The sequence below is a fragment of the Hetaerina americana genome, unplaced genomic scaffold (genome assembly GCF_022747635.1).
Source record: "Hetaerina americana unplaced genomic scaffold, ioHetAmer1.1.p SCAF_2, whole genome shotgun sequence".
NCBI lineage: Eukaryota > Metazoa > Arthropoda > Insecta > Odonata > Calopterygidae > Hetaerina > Hetaerina americana.
The window spans coordinates 106867740-106893676 of record NW_027286763.1 but is presented as its reverse complement, the minus strand read 5'-3'; the positions used below and the strand labels follow the sequence as shown (position 1 = coordinate 106893676).

Genomic DNA, 25937 nt, shown 5'->3' with positions numbered 1-25937 from the left:
TGATGGGTAAGTAGGAGAAATTAGGGAAGTTGGGAACACATAGGCTCACCAATAGAGTAGAATATACTTAGACTTTTGGAAAGGTACAGGGCATGAGTTTTCTTGCGAAACAGAGGGAATTATTATTGCAAAAAACTGGATTAATGGTGTATGGACATGTATAACGCAAACGTTATATGCACCGGGTTCAACAAAGTCAAAGATGGAGATGTGGAAAGTATATTTTTCGTAACTGGTAAAAGTTCAGCTCTTGACAGCTCGAGGTTAGTCGCAAATGAGGTTAAGAGTCGAAGGAATGCAGCAATGTGCGCAGGCCTCTTATCACATTACTGATTAGAAGAGAGCATTAACATGCGTCTTAGGATACTCTTGCAGTTGATTTTTAGCCGCAAGACAGGATATCAGGAGAGGAGCGAGCATTATTCCAAATGGAATCTGTTCAATCATTCTTTGTCTTATGTATATCCATACTAGTGACTGCTCTTGTGTTGAAGCAAGCGAAAAAATGGCTCCTAGGCCATTTAAGGATGTCAAGTGCAATGAAAAATGTTCCTGGTCCAGACACCTTTCCGATATTAGGCAATGCTCTTGATTTTATCATTCGTCCCCAAAATCGTAAGTACGCTTTTTGAAGGTGATTCCTTAATTTGTGCTCAAATGGAAGGGTTTACCTTTGGTTAAAATTCATCAATATTTTGGCATTTTCACTTGAGCTAATTTTTTTAATTATAATGTTTAAACACATAAAAACTCTCCCTGAGTAAGGAAATTTCGAAGAATTTGTGTTGATTTCTAAGTGCTTTAATTTTACTCAACAACAGGTGTGCTTAACTCATAATGAAATTGAAGTCAGTTGATACGGCACAGTGAAAATATTTTTCTACTTTTAAATATTCCCAAATCATCGTCAATTTTAAATTTGCGAAATAGGATTTTTTCATATACCTCGTTGATTTTCTGTGCAGTGATTCATCAAATCAGAATTTTGTTAATTTAGTGAATTAATTTCGAGACTGATGCGTAAACTAATTATTCCGCGGCTACGAGCACATACCTTTGGTGACGGCTCAGCATTTGGCTATTGGAATTGATAAATTAGCTTCACGTAATACCAAGTTCTTTATGATGACATGGAACAGTCAGCTTAGTAAAAACAATGCACTCATTCTCTTATTCTATCAGCTTATCACCTTCTCATTCATTCCCTTTTATCACCTTTTATTTCATGAGATATCTTATAGCGTTCTCATCCTCTAGGTTTCTCGCTTGATGAATATAACTCTTCCATCCCTGTATTATCTCCTTCTCGACCTTTGATAATCTTTCCTTTTGTCGTTATTGTCCTTAAATGCATTTCTCTCGTCTTTCCATTCAAAATGATATCGTACTAATATAACGGTATTGTACATTCATTTATGACCGAAATCTATCTTCTTTAAGTTCTTCCTCAACTATTCCGCGCTTTGCCTTCTGAACTTTTTTTCTTTCTTCCGTCGTAACCATCAAATCTCGAGTTTTTCATTGCTCCTTTACTCTCTTCCCTCTTCTTTGTGCTGTACTTTGCTCGTAATTAGTTTGCGCTGCTTGCTTACAATCAGTTAGCTTCCTTACCATTTATTGATTTTGGTGGCTTCACTTTATTCTGACATTTATTCCCTTCAAATCCATTTTCTCGGTCCTCGCTCTTCACTTCAGCCTCCTTCCTTATTTTCACATTTTCAAGTTTGACTGATGACGTTCAAAAGTGACAAAGGTGCAATGAACTCGTTCTTTCAAGTTGCTTCATTGTTTTACTACACTTTAATCATTACAAATCATCTCTTTCATGGGTTTCCAATGGACTTGTATATTTTGTATACGCTCATTTTATGAGCCTTAAAACAATGATTAATAAACATAATAGTGCCAGGGTCTAAATTGAGGAAGGAACTGCGGAAAATCACAATTTTATTATTTTACGCTAGGTATTAATAGCTATTAAACCCTTTTCCACAGAAAGCTCGGTCAACTTGAGCTGCCTCTGTTGCCCTATTCCCATTAAACCATATTCCTCCCAAATAACTAACTTTTTCTCCTCCGACGCTCGCATTTCAATCTTCCGTCACTGTATTCAGCATCCATTGCCTTCCGTGCACCTCTTCAAATTGAAGGTCATTCGTGAGCATGTACACTTGAATCAATAGAGATGATTTTGATATTTCATCAACCCCTGCTGCGTTATCTATGCTAATCTTTATTTTCCGATTGCAATATGTGCAATTCGAAGTGCAATAATAAGTGCATTGCGAAGTGCAATAGCATTCTTCCGCCCATTGCTGCCTCTAAGGAAAATAAGATACACGTATTTTCATAACTTCCTTCTTATCTTACTTCGCTTGTTACTCGTAATAACAAATTCTCATTTTCTTTTAATCTCTCCTCGGGGGTTTTCAGCTTATTCTCCCTTTATTAGTTTCCCTTGAATTCTAAGTTCCGAATCTTAATCCGTTCTCCCCCATTTTCTTTTCCTTTGACATTTAATTTTCGTACGATGTTTCCAATCACATTAAATGCATTCCTTTCCCAACGCCCGCCCCACTCCACAGGTGCCTAGCACAGATTTCCTTTTACAACTTACGAAATTCATTGTCACATATTATTCTTCTACTTTCAATAATAGCTGCTACTACAAATCATCGGTTATGTCATGAGAAGTAAGTTCAGCCCTTTTGTTAATCTCTACCTTGACCTCTTTGAACTAAATTTTCTCCCCCACCAACTACTGAAACCCTTAATTTGGCCACAACAAACCCAAAAAACAAACAAATATATCTTCATTTCAATAGTTGTTATTCTCTCCACACTAAAAATCAATTCGGCTCTCTCTATCCGAGGTCACCGTGTCCCTGCAACCACCCTGATTCCCTGAACATGCCTTTCAAGACTTCATGCCTCTTTCATCCGACGTGCTTATCCGGACTCCCCTCAACGCAAAAAAATCCTAAAATATATTTTAAAAACCGTTAACGTAGTAATTAACCCGAAGGTCGGTTTTGTAGGTGACGGTAGAGTTCACCCGGGACCAAGCCCGACGGCGTGTTGAACTCACACATCAGGGTAGGGGGGCCAGTTCCTTTCCCTGTGCCGCTTATGTTTTCCCAGGAAGATCTGGTACCCGAAAAATCACAATACTTGGGTGGAGCTGCAGGTGCCCGGGAATCGAACCCGGGACCCCCCGGTCAATAGTCCAGCGCTCTACCCCCTGGACTACCGCGGCCCCCTATATGCACCCGTAAATTATGCCATAACCACAAGCATCGTGTCACAAAGGCAAACTCGTTTTCTTACAAATACTAACGCGAGTTTACTTTTCCTGTTTCTAAAATCGGCGACCCTTTCATTGATATCGCTGTTCAATCCCTATTGACTCTTTTGAAGCTGAATTTTTCTATACAGTATTCTGCGGAAGAAACTGGTGCATCTTTGCACCAGTACAGACAGCCATTCCCTATTCCCCTGTTTCTCGCGCGCCTCTCAAGTCGGTCAGCTCTTGCGATCGTGCTGCGTCAGTGGATCACTTGAAATCCCTCCCGCGTGCTCCCCATTCGGACTCTAAAAGGGCGATTAGGTGTATCAGTCGAGGACGCATGGGGAATGGAGAGTCAAGAGCAGCAGAGTATGGTAGCACAAACTGGTCCCAACTAATTACGGTACTGAATCACATTGTACCCAGTGATTGAATTCAAAGTTTTTATTACCATGAGAATACCATACCTGCCCGGAAACTACGTCCCGTGTTTCACAATGGGTGTACGATAAAGATACATCTTTTATATGTGTGTATATATATATATATATATATATATATATATATATATATATATATATATATATATATATATATATATATATATATATATATATATACGATTGTACGGAAAAACTCACACGAGCGGCACAATAATGGGCTGACACAATATAACACAAATAGAAAAGAATAGACACATTTAAAAGAACACTCACACGGTAAATTGTTCGAGCTTTCGGCCCTCTCAGAGGCCTTCTTCAAGAGAGACTGAAAATATGCTATTGCAGAGGAGAGGGGAAAGAGCTATGGGCGTGGAGGGGAGGTGTGGAGGGAATGCTGGGAGGGAAATTAAATATGGCGGTTTAGGGTGGGAATTTTAAAGGAACGGAAGGATAGTATGTAGGCGGATTCACGAGTTCTCACCTCTATGTTGGTGGCTGAATCGGGTAGGGATTCTAGGATGCTTAGAGCAAAACACTGGTCGAATGAAAGGTTGTGGGAATTGGCGTGTGAAGGGACTTTTCCACAACCTTCTCAATCGCCTAAACATGGACCACTCTTATCCCATTCCGTTTTGGATCCGAAATTTTCGCCGTCACGCCTATAAGCTCGCAAAATACACAAGCCACACCGAGTTTCTCACCTCCTGCCTGTCCTTAGGAATCGTTCTGAACGGTCTAGTCATTTCCCTACCACTATCTGCTACTCTTCCCGATATCCACCCCAAACTTAATGCATTTTCTTACCAAAAATCTTTAGAATACACCCACCTTATCCTTATGCAATACCAATGCATTCGTGAACAACACAAATCAAACCTTTTTTCCCTCTTAAAAATAATCTCGTTGGCTTCTCCTCACCTAATTCCACAACTCAACGCCATACTTTCGTCTGCCCTACGTTCCCTCCAACAAAAACGTCAAACTCTCCTTAAAAAGCTGTCCAACTTGTGCATTTCCTACTTCCGAGTTGGTCTCAAAATTCCACACTCTCACCCTTTCCCGCCACCTCCTCCTCAACCACCCCCACTCTTTCAATATAAGCCTGACCTCCGCAGCATTTACAACCTTCCCCCTCCTCCCAAAGGCCCTCCGGTTTTTCCAAAACGCCAGCCACCACCGAACAATCCCAACACCCCCCCTCCCTCCGACAATGCCCATGACATTGTAAACCTTTCAAACACCAGCCTTTCAGACAATGAAATATCCGTTCTTTGTAAAGGCCTATCCTTCTCCCCTACACCAAAAATAAACCACATAAACATACTCACTGATACCCTCAATTTCTGCCGAAACCTTCGATGGCGCGCCTTCTGGAAATCACAAAGTAAACCTTTCAGTAACTTAAAAACCAATCCCGCACTTGACAAATTCCGCCCGGCTTCAACTCATGAGCCAAAACCCCTTCCTAGTAACCATCCTGTCGAAATTTTTATACGTCTCCTTATCGAAAAAGTTTCCAATCAATCCTTCAGAAAACATCTCAGACCGAAAAATAACCTCTCCATGAACGAACGTCATGCCCTAAAAACCCTACAGTCCAATCCTAACATCGTTGTTACCTCCGCCGATAAAGGCTCCTCTGTTGTAATTCTAAACACCAATGATTATATTTCCAAAGCCCTCGCTCACCTGAACGATACATCCACCTATACCACTCTAACCAAAAACCCAACACAAACTTTCCAAACCGAAATTCGGTCTTTTCTCCTCCACTCCGGACCAGAAGAAGGCCTCACCTCCCAAGACATATCCCTACTTTCGCCCCCAAACCCCAGAACACCCCAGTTTTATCTCCTCCCAAAAATACACAAACCCAACATCCCCTGTCGTCCTATAGTTTCCAGTTACAATTCTCCCACCGAAAGAATCTCCGCATTCCTTGACCACCACCTACAACCACTTGTACTCTCCTTGCCCTCCTTCACGAAAGACACGTACCACTTCCTCGACCGTCTAAATTCCGTCTCTATTCCCTCCACACCCAACCTACTTATGGCCACCATCGACGTTACCTCACTTTACACTTCTATTCCCCATGCAGAAGGTTTATCCTCCCTCCGGCATTATCTCTCTCTACGCCCCCTACCCCAGCGCCCCTCAACGGAATTTCTCCTCAATCTTGCCACTTTCGTCCTAACTAAAAATGCATTCACTTTCCAAAATTGTTTTTACCTACAGACAAAAGGTACAGCGATGGGAACGAGGATGGCACCATCATACGCCAATCTCTTCATGGGCCATCTCGAAGAGACTTTCCTGTCACAGCAACCCCTTCAACCTCTTTTCTGGGTCCGCTACATAGACGATATTTTTATTCTCTGGACACATGGCTCTGATTCTCTCAACAATTTCTTATCCGCCTTAAATTCATCTTTCACTGTTAAATTCACCTCTTCCATTTCAGACTCCACCATCACCTTTCTTGACACAGACATCTCACTTCAAAACAACAAATTCACTACTTCAGTACACATTAAAGCCACTTACCATCAGCAATACCTACACCACACAAGCTGTCATCCTCAACACACGAAACGCTCGATTCCTAACTCTCTCTCTATCCGCGGACACCGAATTTGCAACACCACAGCCACTCTGAACAAATACCTTGCCAATCTATACCTTGCACTCCTCAAACGCGGTTACCCAGAAAAGTTACTACGAAATAAAATCCACCGTTCCACCCGACCAAACACACCACACAATAACAAGCCCACATCTGACGCAGGACTCAACCTTTGCACCACCTATTACCCCGGATCACACAGACTGAAAACCCTCCTTAAAGAACTGTTTCCAATTTTACATGACAATGACGCGACCTCATCCTTACTACCCCAATGCCCATCTATCGCATACAGACGACCCGCCAATCTCAAAAACCTTCTGAGATCCACCAACCCTTTGGCGCCCCCCCGTGACAAATTCCCCAATATTTCCCCAACTTGCAACCGCCCCCGATGTAAAACCTGTCCTCTTATTATGCCTACTCCCCTCTCCCTACATCCCCTCATAGCCCCCTCACCTCGTTCCCACGCTAATTGCCTCTCAAAAAATATTATTTATCTTTTATCATGCAAGCATTGCACTTCCTTTTACATAGGTGAATTCATTACCCCCTTATCCATCCGAATGAATAATCACCGGTACTCCTGCAATTCTGCCTCACTCTCTTCTCTTCCTATCCCTTCACACGCCAATTCCCACAACCTTTCATTCGACCAGTGTTTTTCTCTAAGCATCCTAGAATCCCTACCCGATTCAGCCACCAACATAGAGGTGAGAACTCGTGAATCCGCCTACATACTATCCTTCCGTTCCTTTAAAATTCCCACCCTAAACCGCCATATTTAATTTCCCTCCCAGCATTCCCTCCACACCTCCCCTCCACGCCCATAGCTCTTTCCCCTCTCCTCTGCAATAGCATATTTTCAGTCTCTCTTGAAGAAGGCCTCTGAGAGGGCCGAAAGCTCGAACAATTTACCGTGTGAGTGTTCTTTTAAATGTGTCTATTCTTTTCTATTTGTGTTATATTATATATATATATATATATATATATTTTGTCTTTTAATGGAAATGCGAAGTAAAAAATTAGGTCCAAAAGCTTCCTCAATGACATGGCGGCAAGCTGGTATGAGATGAGCTTACAAAACTGCCTCAGCTCTTACAAATATACATCATCCGAAATAATAATTATGTAGGAAAATTAGAAATTTTAAATCTTCTAATTAATTATTCAAAGGATACGATTTTTCCTATTTCTAAAAAATCGAAGATCTTACTTTTGGTGTTACCCTCATAGCTCTTCAATAACCCCATTCCTTTGTAAAGTAACCACAATCATGTAGGCATAATATAGAAGAAAAAAACGACTGGCGCTTATGATGTAAATTTTTCATAAAATAAAAACAATTATTGTTTAAATCTTAGAGAATTCGACATACATATCTCCCTGGGAAACCATTACCGACACAGGGAAAGGAACTGGTCCCCTACCTGATGTGTGAATTTCACACGCCGTATAGGGCTTAGTACTGGGTGAACTCTGCCATCACCTTCCAAACCGACCTTCGGGTTGACTACTGTGTTTCTGGTTTTTTTTATACTTGGCGGAAGGTTTTGAGGTTCCTCGAACTACTCCGAAGTGATGTCGATGCCAAAAACATGGAATAATGTTACGGCAAGAATCCGAAAATCACGGCAGGTTAGCTTTAATTGCTCTATTTCCACTTTATACCACTTAAAAAATATGCATATGCAGGAATAAAATTAAAAAGTCACATGAAAGTAATAGTATGCCTCCTGAGTTGTAATTAACATCTCTATCTGCGGAGGACTTGATAAGATATATGTGGTCAGAGAATTATAACGTATCAGTTAAATTCAATAAATCACATTGATTTAAGATATAATTTAGTTTTTCCACTAGACAGAGCAATTTTGGATTACTTTCCTATCAAATACGCTGTTTTTCATAAATATGATTATTCTAAAGCAGGATGTTGCGATTGGATGAGACGGAATGTAAGACGCAACTTGTCAGGTATACATCACCCACCTTTTTCAAGAACCTCTCACGTGCACATATGGCGATGAATTAAGAGATTTTTAATTTTTCAGAATACCTGAATGAAATTGAAAGAATTACGAAAGCACATCATCCACTCTTCCGTCTTTGGAATGGACCTTTTCTCTGCACAGTGCACACGTCATCATGGAAATATGCCGAGGTAATGTTGCAGAACACTTTCCAGATCCTAGTTCATTGATTTCCTTTTGAAAGACAACATCAAACAAAATCTGACTCTCAATTTAAAAAAATACTAATATTCTCATTTTTCCACATCACATTCCTTTATTACTTTTTCTTCGCCCTCAGAAAATTTTTAACAACAGCGTTCACATTGAAAAGTATATGTTTTACGAGTTCCTGCAACCGTGGCTGGGGACAGGACTACTAACGAGCACAGGTAAATTTCATAGATGGTACACATTAATCATAAAAATGAAAAATCGAACTAATTATCCCGAAGGCTGATTTTGATAGGTGAGGGTGGGGCTCACATGGTACCCAAATCCCAACGGCGCGTGAAATGCACGCAACAATAACACATCACGGCAAGTGGGCCAGTCCCTTCCTTTATGCCGCATGTGGTTTCCCAGGAAAATCTGATATCCGAAAAATCAAACAGCTTTGGTGAAGCTCGTGATGTCCAGTCAGTGACCAAACAATCTACCCATTAAGCTACCACGCCCTAAATACGAAATTTGCCATTTATGCGCACACCGGTTTTCCTGAAACTTTACTAATCTCCTTAATTTACGCTCGACCTAATCTTTACTTGAAATGATAATGACACCCACAGTCTTAGCAGACATACATAGTATGCCTCCTAAAGTTACCTGCTAACTACGAGTATTTTATGCTCAAAAAAATCTCCATGTTCATAAACTTCTGAATCAAGTACAACATAGTATGTATGGTTTGTATAAAAAGTATCGGGAAAAGTTTCGGAAAAATAGATTTATTTAAAATATTCCTGCAATGCTTCAAAATTCTTCAAAGTACATCCCTTGAGCGTCGACACCCTTTTTCTAGAGCGGTTTTTCACAGACCCGAAGGCTCCCTGGTTGGCGGATTCCGGAAGGTCTTTAAGGGTGCAAGCTTCTTTGATGGCCCTTGACATGGTGGTGTCCTTTGAGGGAGGATTTCACTTTTGGGAATAGGAAATAGTCTGCTGATGCAAAGTCTGGATTGTAAGGGAGTTGAATAATTGTCGCGATGCCGTTGCAGGTCTTCGCAACCAGACACTCGACTCTGGTCGTCCGTCAAGACCTTCGGAACGTGTTTAGCGCAGATCTTTCGCATCGTCAAGTTTTCAGTGAAAATTGTGAGCACTGTCATCTTATCAATGCGAATACGGTCTGCTATATTTGGCACACTTAACCGACGGTCTGAATTAAGCACTTCACGCAACCATCATGAAAATATTATTACCGATACTTCGTATATAAAAACCTTGTGTATTTGGAATTTTGCTAAGATAGATGAATTTGAGTGTATTTTATGAGTAAAATGACATGAATTCAATAAAGAAGTGATTTTCTTATACAATAAAATAAAAACTCTAGAAAATGTTGTGAATATTGGAATTATCATCAACAAATAGCAATCCCGTTAAGTTAAGTGCTGCATCTCCCGATTCTGTTCTCGTCTCTAGATGATAAATACAGAACCTCCGTTTAATCTTCATCGATAATCTGTATCGCAAATTCCCATTATGTTTCCAAATCTATCATTTCTCTTCAAATACTGGTCAACAGATTGGAAAATAATGTCATTACCGTGAGTTAGCATGCTGCAAACACATTTTAAATTGCGTGATGAACGAATACAAATATCCGAGGGCAGGCTGAAAACTAATGCACACATGCTTGTAGACCACTAACAAAATGACCTTCAGAAGCACTCCTTGTGGCATATGGAAGTAACATTCCCCCTCAACACCCTTACGCAGGTTTGAGGTCGTTACATTCATCCAGTGTATTTTGAGAAGTGGAAGTATGGAGACGTGTTCTAGTGCTATGTCAACGCGAGTTGAACAGCGTGATGTTATCGAATTTTTAATTGCTGAAAAAGTGACTCTTACTTAGATTCATCGTCATTTAAAGGCTGTTTATGGTGACGATGCTGTTGATAGGTTTACTGTAAATCGATGGGTAGTAGAATTTCGTGGTTGCGAGCCTGGAAAAGCCATAATTGTTGATGAAGCACGTAGCGGACGTCCGATCACTGCCACAGACGATAAACATTGTATACTCGTCAAAGATTTTTTCAAAATGACCGGCGAATCACTCAAAAGCATATCGCAAACCATATTGGAATATCCAAGGAATGCGTCGGCTTCATTATTGATCTAATTGGGATGACGTAAAATCTGTGCACGATGGGAACCACGCCGTCTCACAGACGAGAACAAACAAAACTTTCCTTATATCTCCCGATCTTGCGCCTTGCGATTTTTATTTTTTTCCTCAACTCAAGAGACACCTCAAGGGTAATCATTACACCTCGGATGATGAGGTGAAGGCAAAAATTCGATAACAGCATACTCTTTAACACGCGTTGACATAGCACTAGAACACGTCTCAATACTTCCGCTTCTCAAAATACACTGGATGAATGTAACGACCCTCAAACCTGCGCATGCGTATTGAGGGGGAATGTTACTTCCACGTACCACCAGGAGTGCTTCTGAAGGTAATTTTGTTTGTGGTCTACAAGCATGTGTGCATTAGTTCTCCTCCTACCCTCGTAAATGGAACACCGTCTGCTGACTTCCGAGCTGGTGTCGCTCTCTTAAACCCATCATGGAAGCACAATTTCTGAAAATATCTGTGAGCCCTGACATTTTATTGTGAGTAACAGATGTGGGCATCGATTACAGATACATGAGAGCCCTGCTTATGACTGATCAAACGTTTGTGATCGAAACAGGAGACAAGTGGCACTCGAGGAGGAAGCTGCTTACGCCAGGATTCCATCGCGCTGTCCTGGACAGCACGCACGACGTGATAACCGAAAAGAGTGCTCAACTGATTGAAATACTGGAATCCAAGGGCAAAGCGTCACAGGCATTTGACATCGCTCCTCTCATATGGCAGTGCAGCCTTGACATAATATGTGGTACGTGCAATTCCCCCGGAATAAGTCCTCGTTTGGACTCGATTCGCTCTCGTTGAAATTTTCGTTTTTTTGACCCATTAATTTAAAAAATACCCAAATGATGCCTAACTATAATTATTGTAAAATACGAGGGTCATCCGGAAAGTAGTACCCGTTCGTGCCGCATGAAGTGCTGACGACGCGAGTAGCCGCTGGACGAGGTCAGATAGCTTCAGTGGCTTGTCTGCCTTCTCTGAGCCAAGTTGCGTGACGCTAGCATTGCCTGTGTTGTTTCTGTGATTGTTTACAATGTTTAAAAAAATTGAGAACGCCGCCAGTTGTGAAGTGAGGGCAGTGATTAAATTCCTCAATGCAAGAAACGTTCGCCCATGTGATATTCATCGCCAATTAAAGGAGGTGTATGGAGACAATGTAATGGACGAGTCGTCTGTTCGGCGGTGGTGTCGCAACTTCATGGGGAGGGGGAACACACACGACGATGAGCGTTCGGAGAGACCGTCTGTCATTACAGACCAACTGGTGAGCTCAGTTGACGAATTCGTGAGGAACGATCGGCGCGTCACAATTGATGACATCTGTGAGCATTTTCCCAATGTTTCTCGAACAATTGTTCATGAAATTGTTAAACACCATCTGCATTATGCAAAAATTTGTGCAAGATGGGTCCCTCGCGTATCTCAATGAGCTGGCGGCGAAGGACTATGCAGCAGGAATACAGAAACTTGTCACACGTTATGACAAATGCCTTAATTTGCTTGGAGATTATGTTGAGAAGTAGTTTAAAGTATCCTCTTTCAAATAAAATTTTTTATGTTTGTTAATATTTACTTTTGTGTCTTTATTTCACGAACGGGTACTACTTTCCGGATGACCCTCGTATAAAAAACTGCTAACCATTTACGCTTTAATAAAAAATATTTCATGGTCCTGGTTCGTTCCGATAAATCCTTCATTTCTACCCGCGAAAACATGAGATGGAGATTTGTTTTACCAGTATTTTTTCCAACGATGGTATTCACACTGGAAATGATTAAAATCTTTACCACCAACAGCAGAAGTTGAGAATTTGGTAAAATCTTTCTTTGCCTAATTCATGAGTCAGTAAATATTATTTTACAACTGGTTATGGTCATGTTGAATGCTCGATCCAACACAAGGTTACTCAGTAATTTAAATGTAATCCAGAGACTTCTTAGATTGAATTTATGGCCACTGAACAAGTTGAAGGGATGACCACTGAGGGGCTCTCCTCAAATTACGCATGGTCGTTTTTGAATTTTATTACCCCCATTTATAATGATTCGTAATATTTTAACCCTTCTTTATCTCAGTTATGTACGCCATCATTAAATAAGCAACTTTTCCCACCAAAAGAAGGCTCGCATAGGTTTGACGAAAGCGTTTTACATCGCGGATATCTCTCTTCATCACTTAAATTAGATTTGCACTGAAAATATTACACTCTATTACACTACATACAATGAGCAGTCACTACGAATGACTTGTTTTTTTATTTAATTGATATTATAATACATGAAGTGGAATTAAACAAATATATCGAAACTCTTTTAACGGGTTGAAAAGTGGTTAAATAATTCTGAATCGGCAGTCGCTCCACTGAGCATTTGTACGATGTTATTCAGTAATAAACGATAATAAAAGCTTTTTCCTCACGAAAAATGGTTAAAATAATGCTATAAAAAACCTTAGGTAAGATTCCTTGCACGCTCCTCTTCCTCCTACACCTCCCTTTAGAAAACGTAACGAAATGGCATAAACACCGCTATCCCCTAAATGCCTCATGTAATTTAAGCATACTGTATGATACATTAATATTCATAATCAAAACGTATTTACAATTCCTTTCATGTTTCTTTTTGATTCTAAATAATCTAGATATTATTCTTTCATAGTTTTAGCGAAAGTGCATGCAATTGAGTAGAGCTAATTATTCCCTAGACGTTGACGGTGGCAAGTGGAATTTTTGCCATCTGTAATCCTGCAGTCGCTATCCCGTATTGTCCGTGGGAAGGAGACCTTGAGTCTGCTAGTTCTAGCATCTATTTCCCGAATTTTGTATGCACGGCCAAAGCGACCAATGTATGTAGGAGTCAGAAAAATTTGCGAGACCTCGGTGCTAAAACATGCGGATCTGAATTTATTTTGTAATTTCAATCTTGCATTGCATCGTCTCTCTTCTAATGATTCCCACCCCAACCCCAGAAGCATTTCAGTGACGCTTTTCGTTTTATCGTATGAATTTTTAACAAAACGGGCTGCCCGGCGTTGAACCTTATCAATTTCCCGAATGAGGCCTTTTCACTCGCATCCCCTACGCTACATGCGTATTCTAAATGAGGCCTTACAAGAGCGTGGTGACAACGTTCCTTGATTTATGCAACCAATCGGGGCACCTGTGTGTGCGTGTGTACATACGTATACATGAAATCAGTATTTCATACCTAAGATTGGTTTATCGGTAACCTCCATCCTACTATACTTTAATTCAAGGCTGAATATTCTAGGGAGAATAATGTGCTGGCTTCCCGTTGCTTTCCACATCGCAGTACTGAGGCCGTGAACTTCACTGTCGCCCGCAGCTATGGCAGCTGATGCCTGGCCGACCCACATGGTGAAACTGCTGCCTTTCACCATGGGTTCAGGGGTTTATTTTTCTCTTTCCCTCGTTCCGAAATACCATTAACAAACTTTTTCTAAGCTGAAAAAGTTTAGCACAAGGATAGAACCAGCGACCTTCGGCTCCACAGGCAGACACGCTACCTCTAGTCTACTCCATCCTTCCTAAATATATATAGTATATATATATATATATATATATATATACTGTATGCTTGTGTATATATATATTTTTTTGTATATATATATATATATATATTTGTATATGTATATATATATATATATATATATATACACACACACACATTATATATTTTTTATACATTATATGCATATGCAAATGAAAATAAAAATAGTATTTCTCGGATCTTCGCATATTCATATCAGCGATATATATATCCATTTACAGAAACCGCTATGGGGACAAAAATGAATCTGCAGTCCGAAATCAGACAAAGAAATGTAGCGTACACGGAAGCAGTCAAAGAGTGAGTACGCCATAGTTGTAATTAAATCATAGATCATCCAAAATAAATGACTTTGATAATCGCAATATCGCTGGTAGATATTTTTAAATAAATGTGACTAAAAGCAATCGGTTCTTTCATAAAGACAAATCTACCTTTCAAAAACTCACCTTGTGCGCAGAAAAATTTAAAAGGTTGAACATTTAACGCTATCTTACACTCCGTAAATGATAAGTTGTTTCAAAGAAATGGAGTTATTATTTTAAAAAAAGCTTCCGCTAGAATACTTTCATTTGAAGATTTTTTCCATATTTATTGTATCGTTATGCTTAGTAAGGCATTCATCCCCGCACTCAAGTGGAAAACCCAAACTAAATTATTCTTAAAAAAATTGTCTATTCTTATAAGATGTCCAGATTAATACAGGAAAAATTATGCAAATGTTTTCAAATAGAATACATTATAATAATGGACTCTGGCAGAGGTAGAAGAAAATGGCACGGTGGATTGGATGGATTGAACCTTTCATGAAATAAATAGCATAGAGGAATCACGCAAAGTAGCTTCATGACTTAATAGACAGGCAAACCTTGCTCTTTATTAGGTGGAGTATTTTGGACTACGGGCCATATGGCTAATTACATCAATTCACAGTTATGTGAGTGCGATGTTGATTGTGAATACTATTCAAGGATTGACAGTATTTATTATTATATTAAATTTTAACTCACCTCAGGGCCAATTTTTTTCAATTTAAATCAATTATATCTTGTAAGTTTCTAAAAAAATTAATTTAGGAGTGGATAATCACATTAAACCGATTATATGACAGTTAAGGCAAAAACGGGGTCACGCTCGTCCAAATAGCAAAGGTGACGTCTGGCTACTGCGGTTTATTCTTTAACTCGATTTACACTAATTCATTGATTGATGGAAAACTTTTACTAGCCACAGATGCAAAGTCACAAGACCGGGGTTACGATGCATTAGCATCATCATTTTAAGATGAGGTCAAGGAAAAAGCAACCCTATTTTATACTCAACACGGAGGCGAGGATAAATTTGGGGGGGGGGAGGAAAATTATTAGAGAGGAGGGACTCAACTATTTAAGTGCACCGAGGACGGGAGAAAACCAGAGATACACGTATTCGTTGACGACAGCCACTTCAGGGTCGACAATCCTTCGTTAAAAATTTCTAATTACTCTCTAGAGCGTTAATCATACGCTGGTTGCATTGTGAAATTTAAGATGTTCACATTGAAATCACTGGCGTAGTCACACTTGTTTGGAAATGTTCTATTAAGTTCACAATTTTATTTAAAAACACTAAAATATTCTTTTTTACCCACATAAATATTTCTGGTAGTCTATACGCGATATATACCCCTTCACAATCATAACATCTCAGTACATTTGCTTCTCGGGGTCCATAGCGTGTTTACACATAATAGACAGCCTACTAAAATTTTATCGGGCCTTACAGGACAAACGGAATACTTTTTTGGTGATTCTATCAACAATACGATTTGTGATATTGCTTAGAAACCTGATTGAGCATCAATTACTCTTTTTCTTATGGGGTGTAATCACTAGGACAAATCAGGTCAACCGCAGTTTTCCTTTCTTTTTTAGCAGTGAGACAATCTATTAAACTAGATTGATAACCATCACTATAGGCTTTTACTTAATAAAATTCATTTCTCTATCCAATTTCTCTTCGGAAAATGAATGGCACATGAAAAGAGCGGTGAGTAAATGAGTGAAATGTCGAAAGTTTCCGTGGTAACAGTGCCTCGAATCTGCAGCAATAACATCATCAGCAGAGGTAGACTTAGGAAATGTGGAAGAGACATGTCTATCCTCTAACAGGATTTATTTCATTTTAAACCCCCCGCATTAGTTACCACTATTGTTTGTAGTGCGCGCAGAACTCTCGTGGAAATATTTTCCTATTCTTTCTCTTCACCGATCTATCATGAACAAATATGAAATTTTAGAATGAAAACTATTTTTACCAAACTTCGCACAATATTATGCGATTATCTTTTATTAAATTTTATATTTCGACATCATGGCCGTCCTTACGCTGCGCAATTTCGTCCCTTCCCCCCGGGTTCAGAGCTAAAACCGCGGAATTCTGGGGCGTAATTGAGAATGAATTGAGCGGGGAGGCCGATGTATCAAAGGGTCTTTCTTACGAAGTAATTCTCCCTATGAACATTAAGGTCATTTGTGAAGACGCGTGAAATTTCTTATCTCCCAAAATAACTACCGGTTTGATTTATCTAGAGGGCCGGCTGCGGGATCATTCATGAAGCCCGTGACGCCAACGCGGGCCGCTTTTGACCCCCTCCCTCCAGACAATGTGACTCGAAGTGACGCATCTTGGCGCCTGCCCAGCCCCCTTTAGTGCGCCCCCTCCCCAATCACCTCTCAACGCGTGACGTTTCTGTTTTCTTTGCGTTCGCGACAATTTGAGCGCGATGATCGGAGGATCCAAGCATCATCCGCTGTCACGTTGCAAAGCGAGGGGGAATGCTTCCTGAATGGCTGAGTAGCCACTGCTAGTGGGGGTGGAGGGGAAGTTTAAGAGGAACGCCCTGGAAAAATCTCCAAACCCCCTTCCTAGAAAAATTGGGGATAAATGATTGATGCAGGTAGCTGCTCGCTGATATTGTTATCAATAGAAGATTCATCCAAGCCAATATATTTGTAAATACAACTCTCAGATACTAGTATGTAACCATCCTCAGCGAGCATTGTTGTGTAAATGAAAGGCCTAAAAATTCCGATTAGAAGGATAAGGCGCATAGGCACGACCTGGAGTTTACTGAAAACTCTCTTGTTCAGTTAACTCCTAAGTTAATTAAATTTTCCGAATCAGTCCTTAACTCTTAATCGAAGCCTAAGCATCTCTCATGTCTTCAACAATATCCTCACCGAAGATGGTCGCGGGTGACGAATATTTTCTTTGCGAATGTATTTGCTTAGAAATGTCTCCTATTAATGTCATGCAAAAAGATATTAATTTCTCAGAATATCGTGAAAATACTAGAATTTACATTTGTTCTTTTTTCCCTCAAACTTCCATTTCCTGATTCAGATTATGCCAAATCAAAATGTTTAACCAACAGTGTTGCGTCATCCATCGCTACCGGTGGAAATGCTTGAACATTATACTATTATACTTGAAGTTTATTTTACTGTAACTTGATTAATTTGTGAACAAGTTTACTCACTTCTGTAGATGAATCAAATATGTAGTGCAGTAGACAAGTCTAACTAGCCCAAAACATCTAACCTCCTTCAAATTAACACCGAAAGGCTGCTGCATTAATGCCTCCACTGAGGACATCCATTATGATTACATGAATACTCCTGCTCTTAAGACAATTTAATGGATGTGTCACATGTGGTAATTCATTCACAGTGAAAATCATAACGGTTTTCACTGTGAATGAATATATCAATGAATCAGACATTATGAACATTACACAATAACTTGAAGTGATTAATTTTTCAAGGGCAATGTCATCATTTGTAAGACGGTGTGTGAGGCCATGGCTACACCCAAAAATAATCCACGACTTATCCCCAACTGGAAGGAAATTCAACAAGTGTGTCAAGATAATGCACAACTTCACCGACAAGGTTTGTTATATCCGCTCTGATTTTTACGTTTGGTCATTCTGCATTGCTTGTGCATGAAGATTTTCTCAACATGGTAACATTTCCAAATGTAATGAAGATTAGAGATTATTTTTACTTCACTATATACATATATACATATATATATATATATATATATATATATATATATATATATATATATATATATATATATATATATATAATTTATTTTTTGTTTCAAGTCAGCGTAAAACTGGTCAAAATGATACATGAGGAATACCTGAATATTTATTTTACATAAACACCACACTATTTATTTGTTATTATCACCATGCTAGTGACCTTTCTGATAACTGTAGGTAATTGAGAACCCCAAGGTCTGCTTTAATCAAATGGGAAAATAAATGTGTATGAAATGGGATAAACTGTATTAATTCTAGAAACTGAAAATTGAAACCTTCTTCAGGGGTTCAACTATTAATAATGGCTATTAAGCTACGCCCATTAAATGATCTCAGGCACAAAAATATATTTATTTGTGATCCTGATCTATTATTCTAGGCGCAATCCATTTGGAAAATTTTGTATCTTACAATGAAATGTTTGAACAATTATTGCACTTATTTTTTAAGTCTTTGCTATTACACAGAGGAATTAAAACGAGCTTAGCTGTGTAAGCTATTGTTTCTTGGCAGTTCAAGAAATGAGCCATGGCAAAATGAAAATGGTTCACTTTCCGTTTGCATGATACATAGAGAAAATATTACAGACATAATCATGCAATACTCCGCAAGCTGCTGCAAGGTCATGTGGTTGGAGATGTTAGGGCACCATCCGTAAAACAGAATAATACTACATGTAAATCAACCAAAAGCAAATCGCAATTGCCAACAAAGGATGCATTATATTATGGTATTCACAGTGTTCAACTTTTGAATTAAAAATAAAATAATGCACAACCATACCAGTCATGTAAGGTAGTAGGCATATCCACTAGCATGTTCTGTTACATAGCAAAACTTCCAAGATGAGTTAACAAGTTGATGAGTGGCAAGATGAATTTTAATTTGTCATAAATACCATAAAATCTCACACATTCCTCATATCTTTCAGGTTATTAAAACAAGGAAAGAGGAGTACTCCAAGTTACTCAGAGCCTCTATGGATAATGGTACTGATGTTGATCATTACATCGATCTATCTATCAATAATAAGATATTAGTTTACTTATTGATGCCTTAAAAACATCTCCATCTCTTTTATGCTATAAAAATTATGTTAATATCTTATAAGTTAATTTTTTCTGTTGGATGATGTGAATTTTACATCTTCTTATAATTTAAGGAGATGGCAAAGCACACGAAGCAAGAGCAATTAATACAAAGAGAAAAGCTTTCCTTGACATTCTTATCGAGGCAGCTTACCCTGAAGGTTATGAAAAGAAACCCATTTTGAGTGACGAAGACATCAGAGAGGAAGTGAGCACATTCATGTTTGAAGGTCATGACACCACTGCCAGTGCCATAGCATGGACCCTTTACCTCCTCGGACATCATCCAGACATACAGGTATTTTGTGTATGAACTTCAAGAGGTCCATGCATACTAATTAAATGATATTCCTATATTTCTATATCAAAAATGGAGCTAGCCTAGGAAAAATAATCAAAATAGTTTGCATGCATAAGTATTCAATCTTTTCTAAGGAAACATACATACACATCTATACACATTGATACAATATAACTGATCTAGATGAAAAACAACTTATATGATACTTTTCACAGCATCCCTGAAATTATATCCACATAAATACTGCAAGGTTACATGATTTTTTGGGTGGGCTTAGATTACAGGCCTTGATTATAAAATATGAACTAATGAAATAAGGCATTAAATTATACAGTTAAGAGCAAAATTTGTGAAAAATACGATATGATAATCATCACCATTTTGCATATGTTTTCTGTCAAGGGAAGAAAGTCTATTTTTGTACACCATCCTGAGGCCAAAAGCATATCATACTTGAGACCTTGTAACCTTCATAACTAAGTACATACATACTAGATTTACCACTAATTGCTACAAATTTTAAAATTATTTATTTTAAAATGAACAAAAATAATGGAAAAAGTTGGCTAGCTGATTATTCTTAATAATCAGACATGGTTGCATTACTGAAACTTGGTGGCCGATAAGAAGTGATCTCATGATACTGTAATATGTTCCAGGACCCAATTTTAAGTTGACTATACTCGTATATGTATCTAAATAATTACCTGAATGGGAAACATACTCATTTATGGATTTATTGAAATTTTACTCTGCCATATTATCACTTGAACTACCCCATTGTACAGTTTTCTCCAATAAATAAATCTCACTTTCTATATACTCATATGTAATTGAGTTATTAAGCCATTTCATTGCTTAAAATACACTCCATTGAGCCCAATGGTCATCAATGTGTACAATAACTTCCAGACCTCAAAGTGGTACCTTAATCATGTGATCAAAAAACATACAGAAAGTTCCACTCACTTTAATGACATCTTCTAATTGCAAAGTTTAATGGTTATCCAATATTTGCATCTGTGTGCTTGATTTGATTAATATTTTGTTCAATTGACCAGGAGAAAGTCTTTGAAGAAGTTGAAAGGGTTTTTGGAAGTAATCTTGTGGCTACATCTGAGAAGGTTTCAGAATTGCGATTATTAGAGAGGTGCATTAAGGAGTCCCTGAGATTGTATCCAAGTGTCCCATTCATTGGCAGGAAACTAAAGGAGGACCTTAATTTGGGTATGGATGATAATTTTCTACATATTTTCATATCCATCTAGTTGATAAGTTTGTTGATTTAGTCAGTACCATTTTAATATTAAGTGGTATTATATTTCACTTTTATTAATTTTATTGTTAAGTAAATAATGTGATGCTACATTACCAGCATTTCTATTCAGAGATTTACTGATGGCAGCCTTATATCCTTCCCTCTCTGATTCAAACTCTCTTGAGACTTGAGAGCTCTTCTGTCTTACATTTCCCTTTATTTGGCCTACATATTTTGCTTCTTGCTCAAAGGGCCTTCGCTTCTCTCTGTTCTTAAGAAAACCAGGTGAAGGCAACAGGATTTTGAGATACAAAACTGAGCATAAAACAAAAAATTGCCATTTTATAAACAATGTACCAACTTTTTAATTACATGTGCATAATATGGCCATGCTCATTACTTGGCACAGCCACCTGCCTCTTGACAAAAGCAGGGAACTAGTGGGTGATTAATGGAGAACAACTGAGTCTTCACTCTGACGCTGACCATTATCACACATAAATTCAAAAAAATTCTCAAGGATAAAATATTAGTGCATACAGGAAATTACACCTGGTAATGTGAATTTTTTATATTAACATAATACATTAATTACAAATTCCAAAGAAACTGTGGGAGATGCCGTCACGGTAACTTTTAACTGAGTCATCCGCTAATGTGCATTTCAATGCAACAATTCCAGAGTGTAAAAATCATTCGCCTTGACTGGGATTCGAACCCAGATCCGAAATTTCAGAGTTTAGGAGGACGCCTTGGTAGCTTAAGTGGCTAAAGCACTCGCCGGATATTGAGGGATCTGGGTTCGAATCCCAGTCAAGGCGAATGATTTTTACACTCTGAAATTGTTGCATTGAAAGACATTAATTACACTCAAACATAGCTAAGTCAATAGTACCATAGTTACTTCTTTGAGTACCTAACAATTTTGTTATGGGTACTGCTTCCCTTCATCAGAAATAAACAATATATTTTAGTTTTAAAATTCAGTAATAAATCAAAAACCATTCAACAGTTTTACACTAATAAATGAAAAGTGAGAGTTTCCTGTGCCCTAATCAACTGCACGTGTGTCTTTTGAAGACCCTTTCTCTTATCTTCAGAGGGATAAACACATGCAGAATGCCTTTCCTCCCCAAAATGCAGTTAAATAAACAAAATATGCATCAAAATTGAATCAAAAGTAATGTGGTGCAATTGTGGTCCTGGACCAGTTTGCCACTCACCCACCCTTGATCAATGGTTAATTGCACCATACTCCCAAATATTAGACTAATCTTGTTTAGATTATTATTACTGGTATATTTCCATTTGGGATAGATTTTGGATGGACACAAGTTGAACAATGACCCATTTCTTTGCCTCTCCTAAAAAAAGGCAACCCAACACCTGGCACTACAATAAAACCTTCATACATTGTTTGGATTAAGTTCATAGAAAAAAACTGATTTCTTTTTTATAGATATCTTGCATTAATGAAACAATTCATTGCATCAATAATTTTATGCAATGAATTTAGAAAACTATTGCATTCAAATAAAAGAAACAGTAAATCAACAGAAAAATACATACATAGGAAAATGTTTCAAGAAGTTATAACAACTTGGAATAATCACCACATCCAGAGATGTTGATTGTTTTTACAAAGAGGTTTTACACTTACAGGGGAATATACTATACCATCAAACACTGGAGTTTTTGTTCTCATATACTTTTTGCATCGTGATCCAGAAATATTTCCTCAACCAGAAAAGTTCAACCCAGATAATTTCTTGCCTCAGGCTTGTGAAAAACGACCACCTTATGCCTATGTTCCATTTAGCGCTGGACCAAGAAACTGCATTGGTAGGTTAACTTTTGAAATTATTATGATACATGTATAGCATAAAAGGGGGATACAGTAGTCAATGGGTAGAGCATTGGACTACTGACCAAAGGAACCAGGTTTGATTCCCAGGCAAACCTCTCTGGGCATCCTCAGCTCCACCCAAGCTGCGTCATCTTTCAGGTACTAGATTTTCATGGGAAATCATAGCTGGCACAGGGAAAGGGACTGACCCCCCTACCCTGATATGTTAATTTCACACACAGTTGGGCTAAGTATTGGGTGAACTCTACCATCATCTACCGACTTGATCTTCAGGTTGATAACTGACTTTGTGGTTTTTTATAGGTTTGAAATGTGTTATTGGCTTGAAAAATTAGTATTTAGCAAAAATTATAACTATTCAGGTAATATGTCTGTCTAAATCAATGTGAATTCATATTTATTTGCAGGCCAAAAATTCGCCATGATAGAAGAGAAAATAGTTTTATCTCACATTCTAAAGAACTTCAGAATTGAGTCAATAGATAAACCTCAGGATTTAAAAGTACTGATCGATGTCATAATTCGTGCTGAAGATGGAATCAAGATACGTCTCCATCCACGAATGTGAAAATGCCTCCATAAACTTTCTATCCCTCCATAAATTTGTAATGTATTCATTAACTATGCATAGTAAAACATTAAAACACACACATACTAATTTCCATCAGTACCATTTCTACCAAATGAATAAAATAAAGAAATACATTCAAATGTAGGGTATTTCCAAGGGTAATTATGAATACAGTGTTAGCTAGTTACTAGTTACAGTCTCATTGGTGCCCTCCTACAGAGAACTGTTTTCAGAAATAATTTAAACAGAGGGATACAGAATAGGGTATACATCATCCACATTGGCATATCACTGATCCTATGAGGTCTCCATTATAGCCCCAGTTTCAATTTGGCATTGTCTACTAATTTTGCACACATGGCAATCAATAATTTTCTTCTGTAACATATTTATGAAATATGCAGTGATTATTTTCTCTTAGTATTCTTATTAATGCCATTATCATTGAATCATAGTTTATCTAATTGCCTTTGCAAAATAATATTTTTAGTTGTTCATTGAAATTAATATTATACATTCTTTATTACACATGCAATTTTTTTGTGTGTTAACATATGTGTTGACTTCTCCTGGTGGGAGAGGATAATTATTCAAGGCTTAAGGTACGGAAATATGGTTTACAGGAGCCTTATTGTATATAGAAATCTCCTGATAAAATGTGACTTCATATCTTAATTTTTCGTTTGTACATTACTAATCAGCAAGATTAATACAGATGACAATTTATACAAATTCTGGAAAATAAGCCATCACAGGTATCAGGCTCTAGTCAAACACAGACTCTTATCTTAATATTTAACTTCGTTTTCCTCTTCCTCAAAAACTACATAACCCTATTTTGTTTATATTTATTCTCATTCCATACCAATCACTCTGATTTCCTAAGGCACTCAGCAATGATTGCAACTCCTTGACTGACTGGCTAACTAAAGCTTGATCAAAAGCAAACCGAATTGATTTTATGAATTCCCCACCTTCTTTCAGTCCTATCTCCAATTCTTCCCATGCCTCTTTAACCATTTCCTCCACTCATCTGTCGAAAAGCACATGTGATAATGGACACCACTGCCTTACTCCTCTTCCCAACACTGCCCATCCTGATATCTATCCACCGCTCCCACCTGAGCATGAGACCAATCTGAGACATGTACAGGTTGGGGAAAATATCCCTCCAACATTTTTATTATGCCTTTCTTTTCATCCTGGTGAATACCTCTACATTCCATTTCCTTATCTGATTTCCTTACTTCATCTCCTTGAATCTGAGGTTGCACTTCATTAGTATTAAACTATGATCTGAGTCCACATCTCCCCCTTGGAAACTGTGTTAATCAATTCCACTATTCCTAAATCTGTGCCCAATCATAATGCAGTCTAAATGATATCTTCCTGAATCTCCAAGCATTTTCCATTATATATACACCTTATGTTCAAACCAGTATTCATTCTACTTTGTAAATTCACAAAAAAAAGCCAAAATCAATAAAACTGATTACTTCTCCCACTACTTTTAAAACAAAAGTATGTAAATTGTTACAAAGCAAGTTGTACCACAGTGTGGATGAGTTATTTCTTTGATGAAAACCTCCAAAGTGAATCTTTGGCAATCAGCTGCATCAGTTGTATTGTTTTATTATCTCCTTTTATCTGTGTTTATTTTCCTATCTCCTGTTTTTTTCCTTTGTGCCCATGTAAATAGTCCAATCCAGTAAGTTGTGTATTAAAATCATTTTGAACAATAAAGTACATAAATATTGGGTTAAAAGTTGAAGTTTTTCTTAATTCCCTAAGCATTATGCTCATGTTCACCTGAAATACTCCCCAAATTAGTCATGCTCTACCAGTTCGAATTCAAAGTCACCCTTTTTGAGATTTGGCTTTGATGCATTTTTATTTATTGTGATTTCATTAATTCTCTTTACTCATCATTTATGTTCACTTGATATGTCTTAATCTTACACATTGGTTCTTTAATGTGTTCAGCAATCATATAAATAAATGCACTGGTCAACTACAGCTTGAGAGTACACAAATCTAATTGATTCAATCAGCTCTTTATCTACTTTTTTTGCCAAATTCCAGCCTTTCCTGTGTTTCTATTAATTAACTTATCATTCATCCAAAAACAGCCATTTAATGGCTTTTTAATTGGATTTTTTAACCTGCAAACAACAACAAAGGGGATTAAAAACACCAAGGCCCTAAGTGAAGAAAAACTCACCTAGGCAGAAGTTGAACCCATGACCTTTGGGTTCGCAGGCTGAGACGATACCATAACACCACCGGGGCCAGCAATATTCCAAGAATGGAGCATGTCCTACTCTTCTGCCAATCACTGCCCATCCTGTTCTCCCCCATTCCCTTCCTGGTGTACTTTTGTTCCATGTAAAGGTTACAAATAAAATGCTAGCACCTCCACTATCCATCCACCTTCTGTAATACTGCCTTTAAATATTGA

General features: G+C 38.2%; 1 protein-coding gene across 1 annotated transcript; it reads left to right on the top strand.

Annotated features, from left to right (window-relative positions):
* Window positions 1-400: 400 nt before the first annotated feature.
* On the top strand, window positions 401-25188 carry LOC139687790 (cytochrome P450 4C1-like). The gene is made up of 11 exons (XM_071585094.1): window positions 401-615; window positions 8410-8519; window positions 8669-8759; window positions 11288-11476; window positions 14523-14601; window positions 18107-18233; window positions 19326-19383; window positions 19557-19780; window positions 20845-21010; window positions 22704-22883; window positions 23316-25188. Exons 1-11 carry the CDS (start codon window positions 429-431, stop codon window positions 23474-23476), a joined length of 1572 nt encoding a protein of 523 aa, XP_071441195.1. The 5' UTR covers window positions 401-428; the 3' UTR covers window positions 23477-25188.
* The last annotated feature ends 749 nt before the right edge of the window (window positions 25189-25937 follow it).

Excerpts from the sequence above, each read along its gene's own strand:
- LOC139687790 (XM_071585094.1), top strand. The coding sequence starts at position 429 with ATGGAATCTGTTCAATCATTCTTTGTCTTATGTATATCCATACTAGTG. Across the intron at positions 8,520-8,668 it reads CATCATGGAAATATGCCGAG|AAAATTTTTAACAACAGCGT; the intron begins GTAATGTTGCAG and ends CTTCGCCCTCAG. Across the intron at positions 18,234-19,325 it reads TGCACAACTTCACCGACAAG|GTTATTAAAACAAGGAAAGA; the intron begins GTTTGTTATATC and ends CATATCTTTCAG.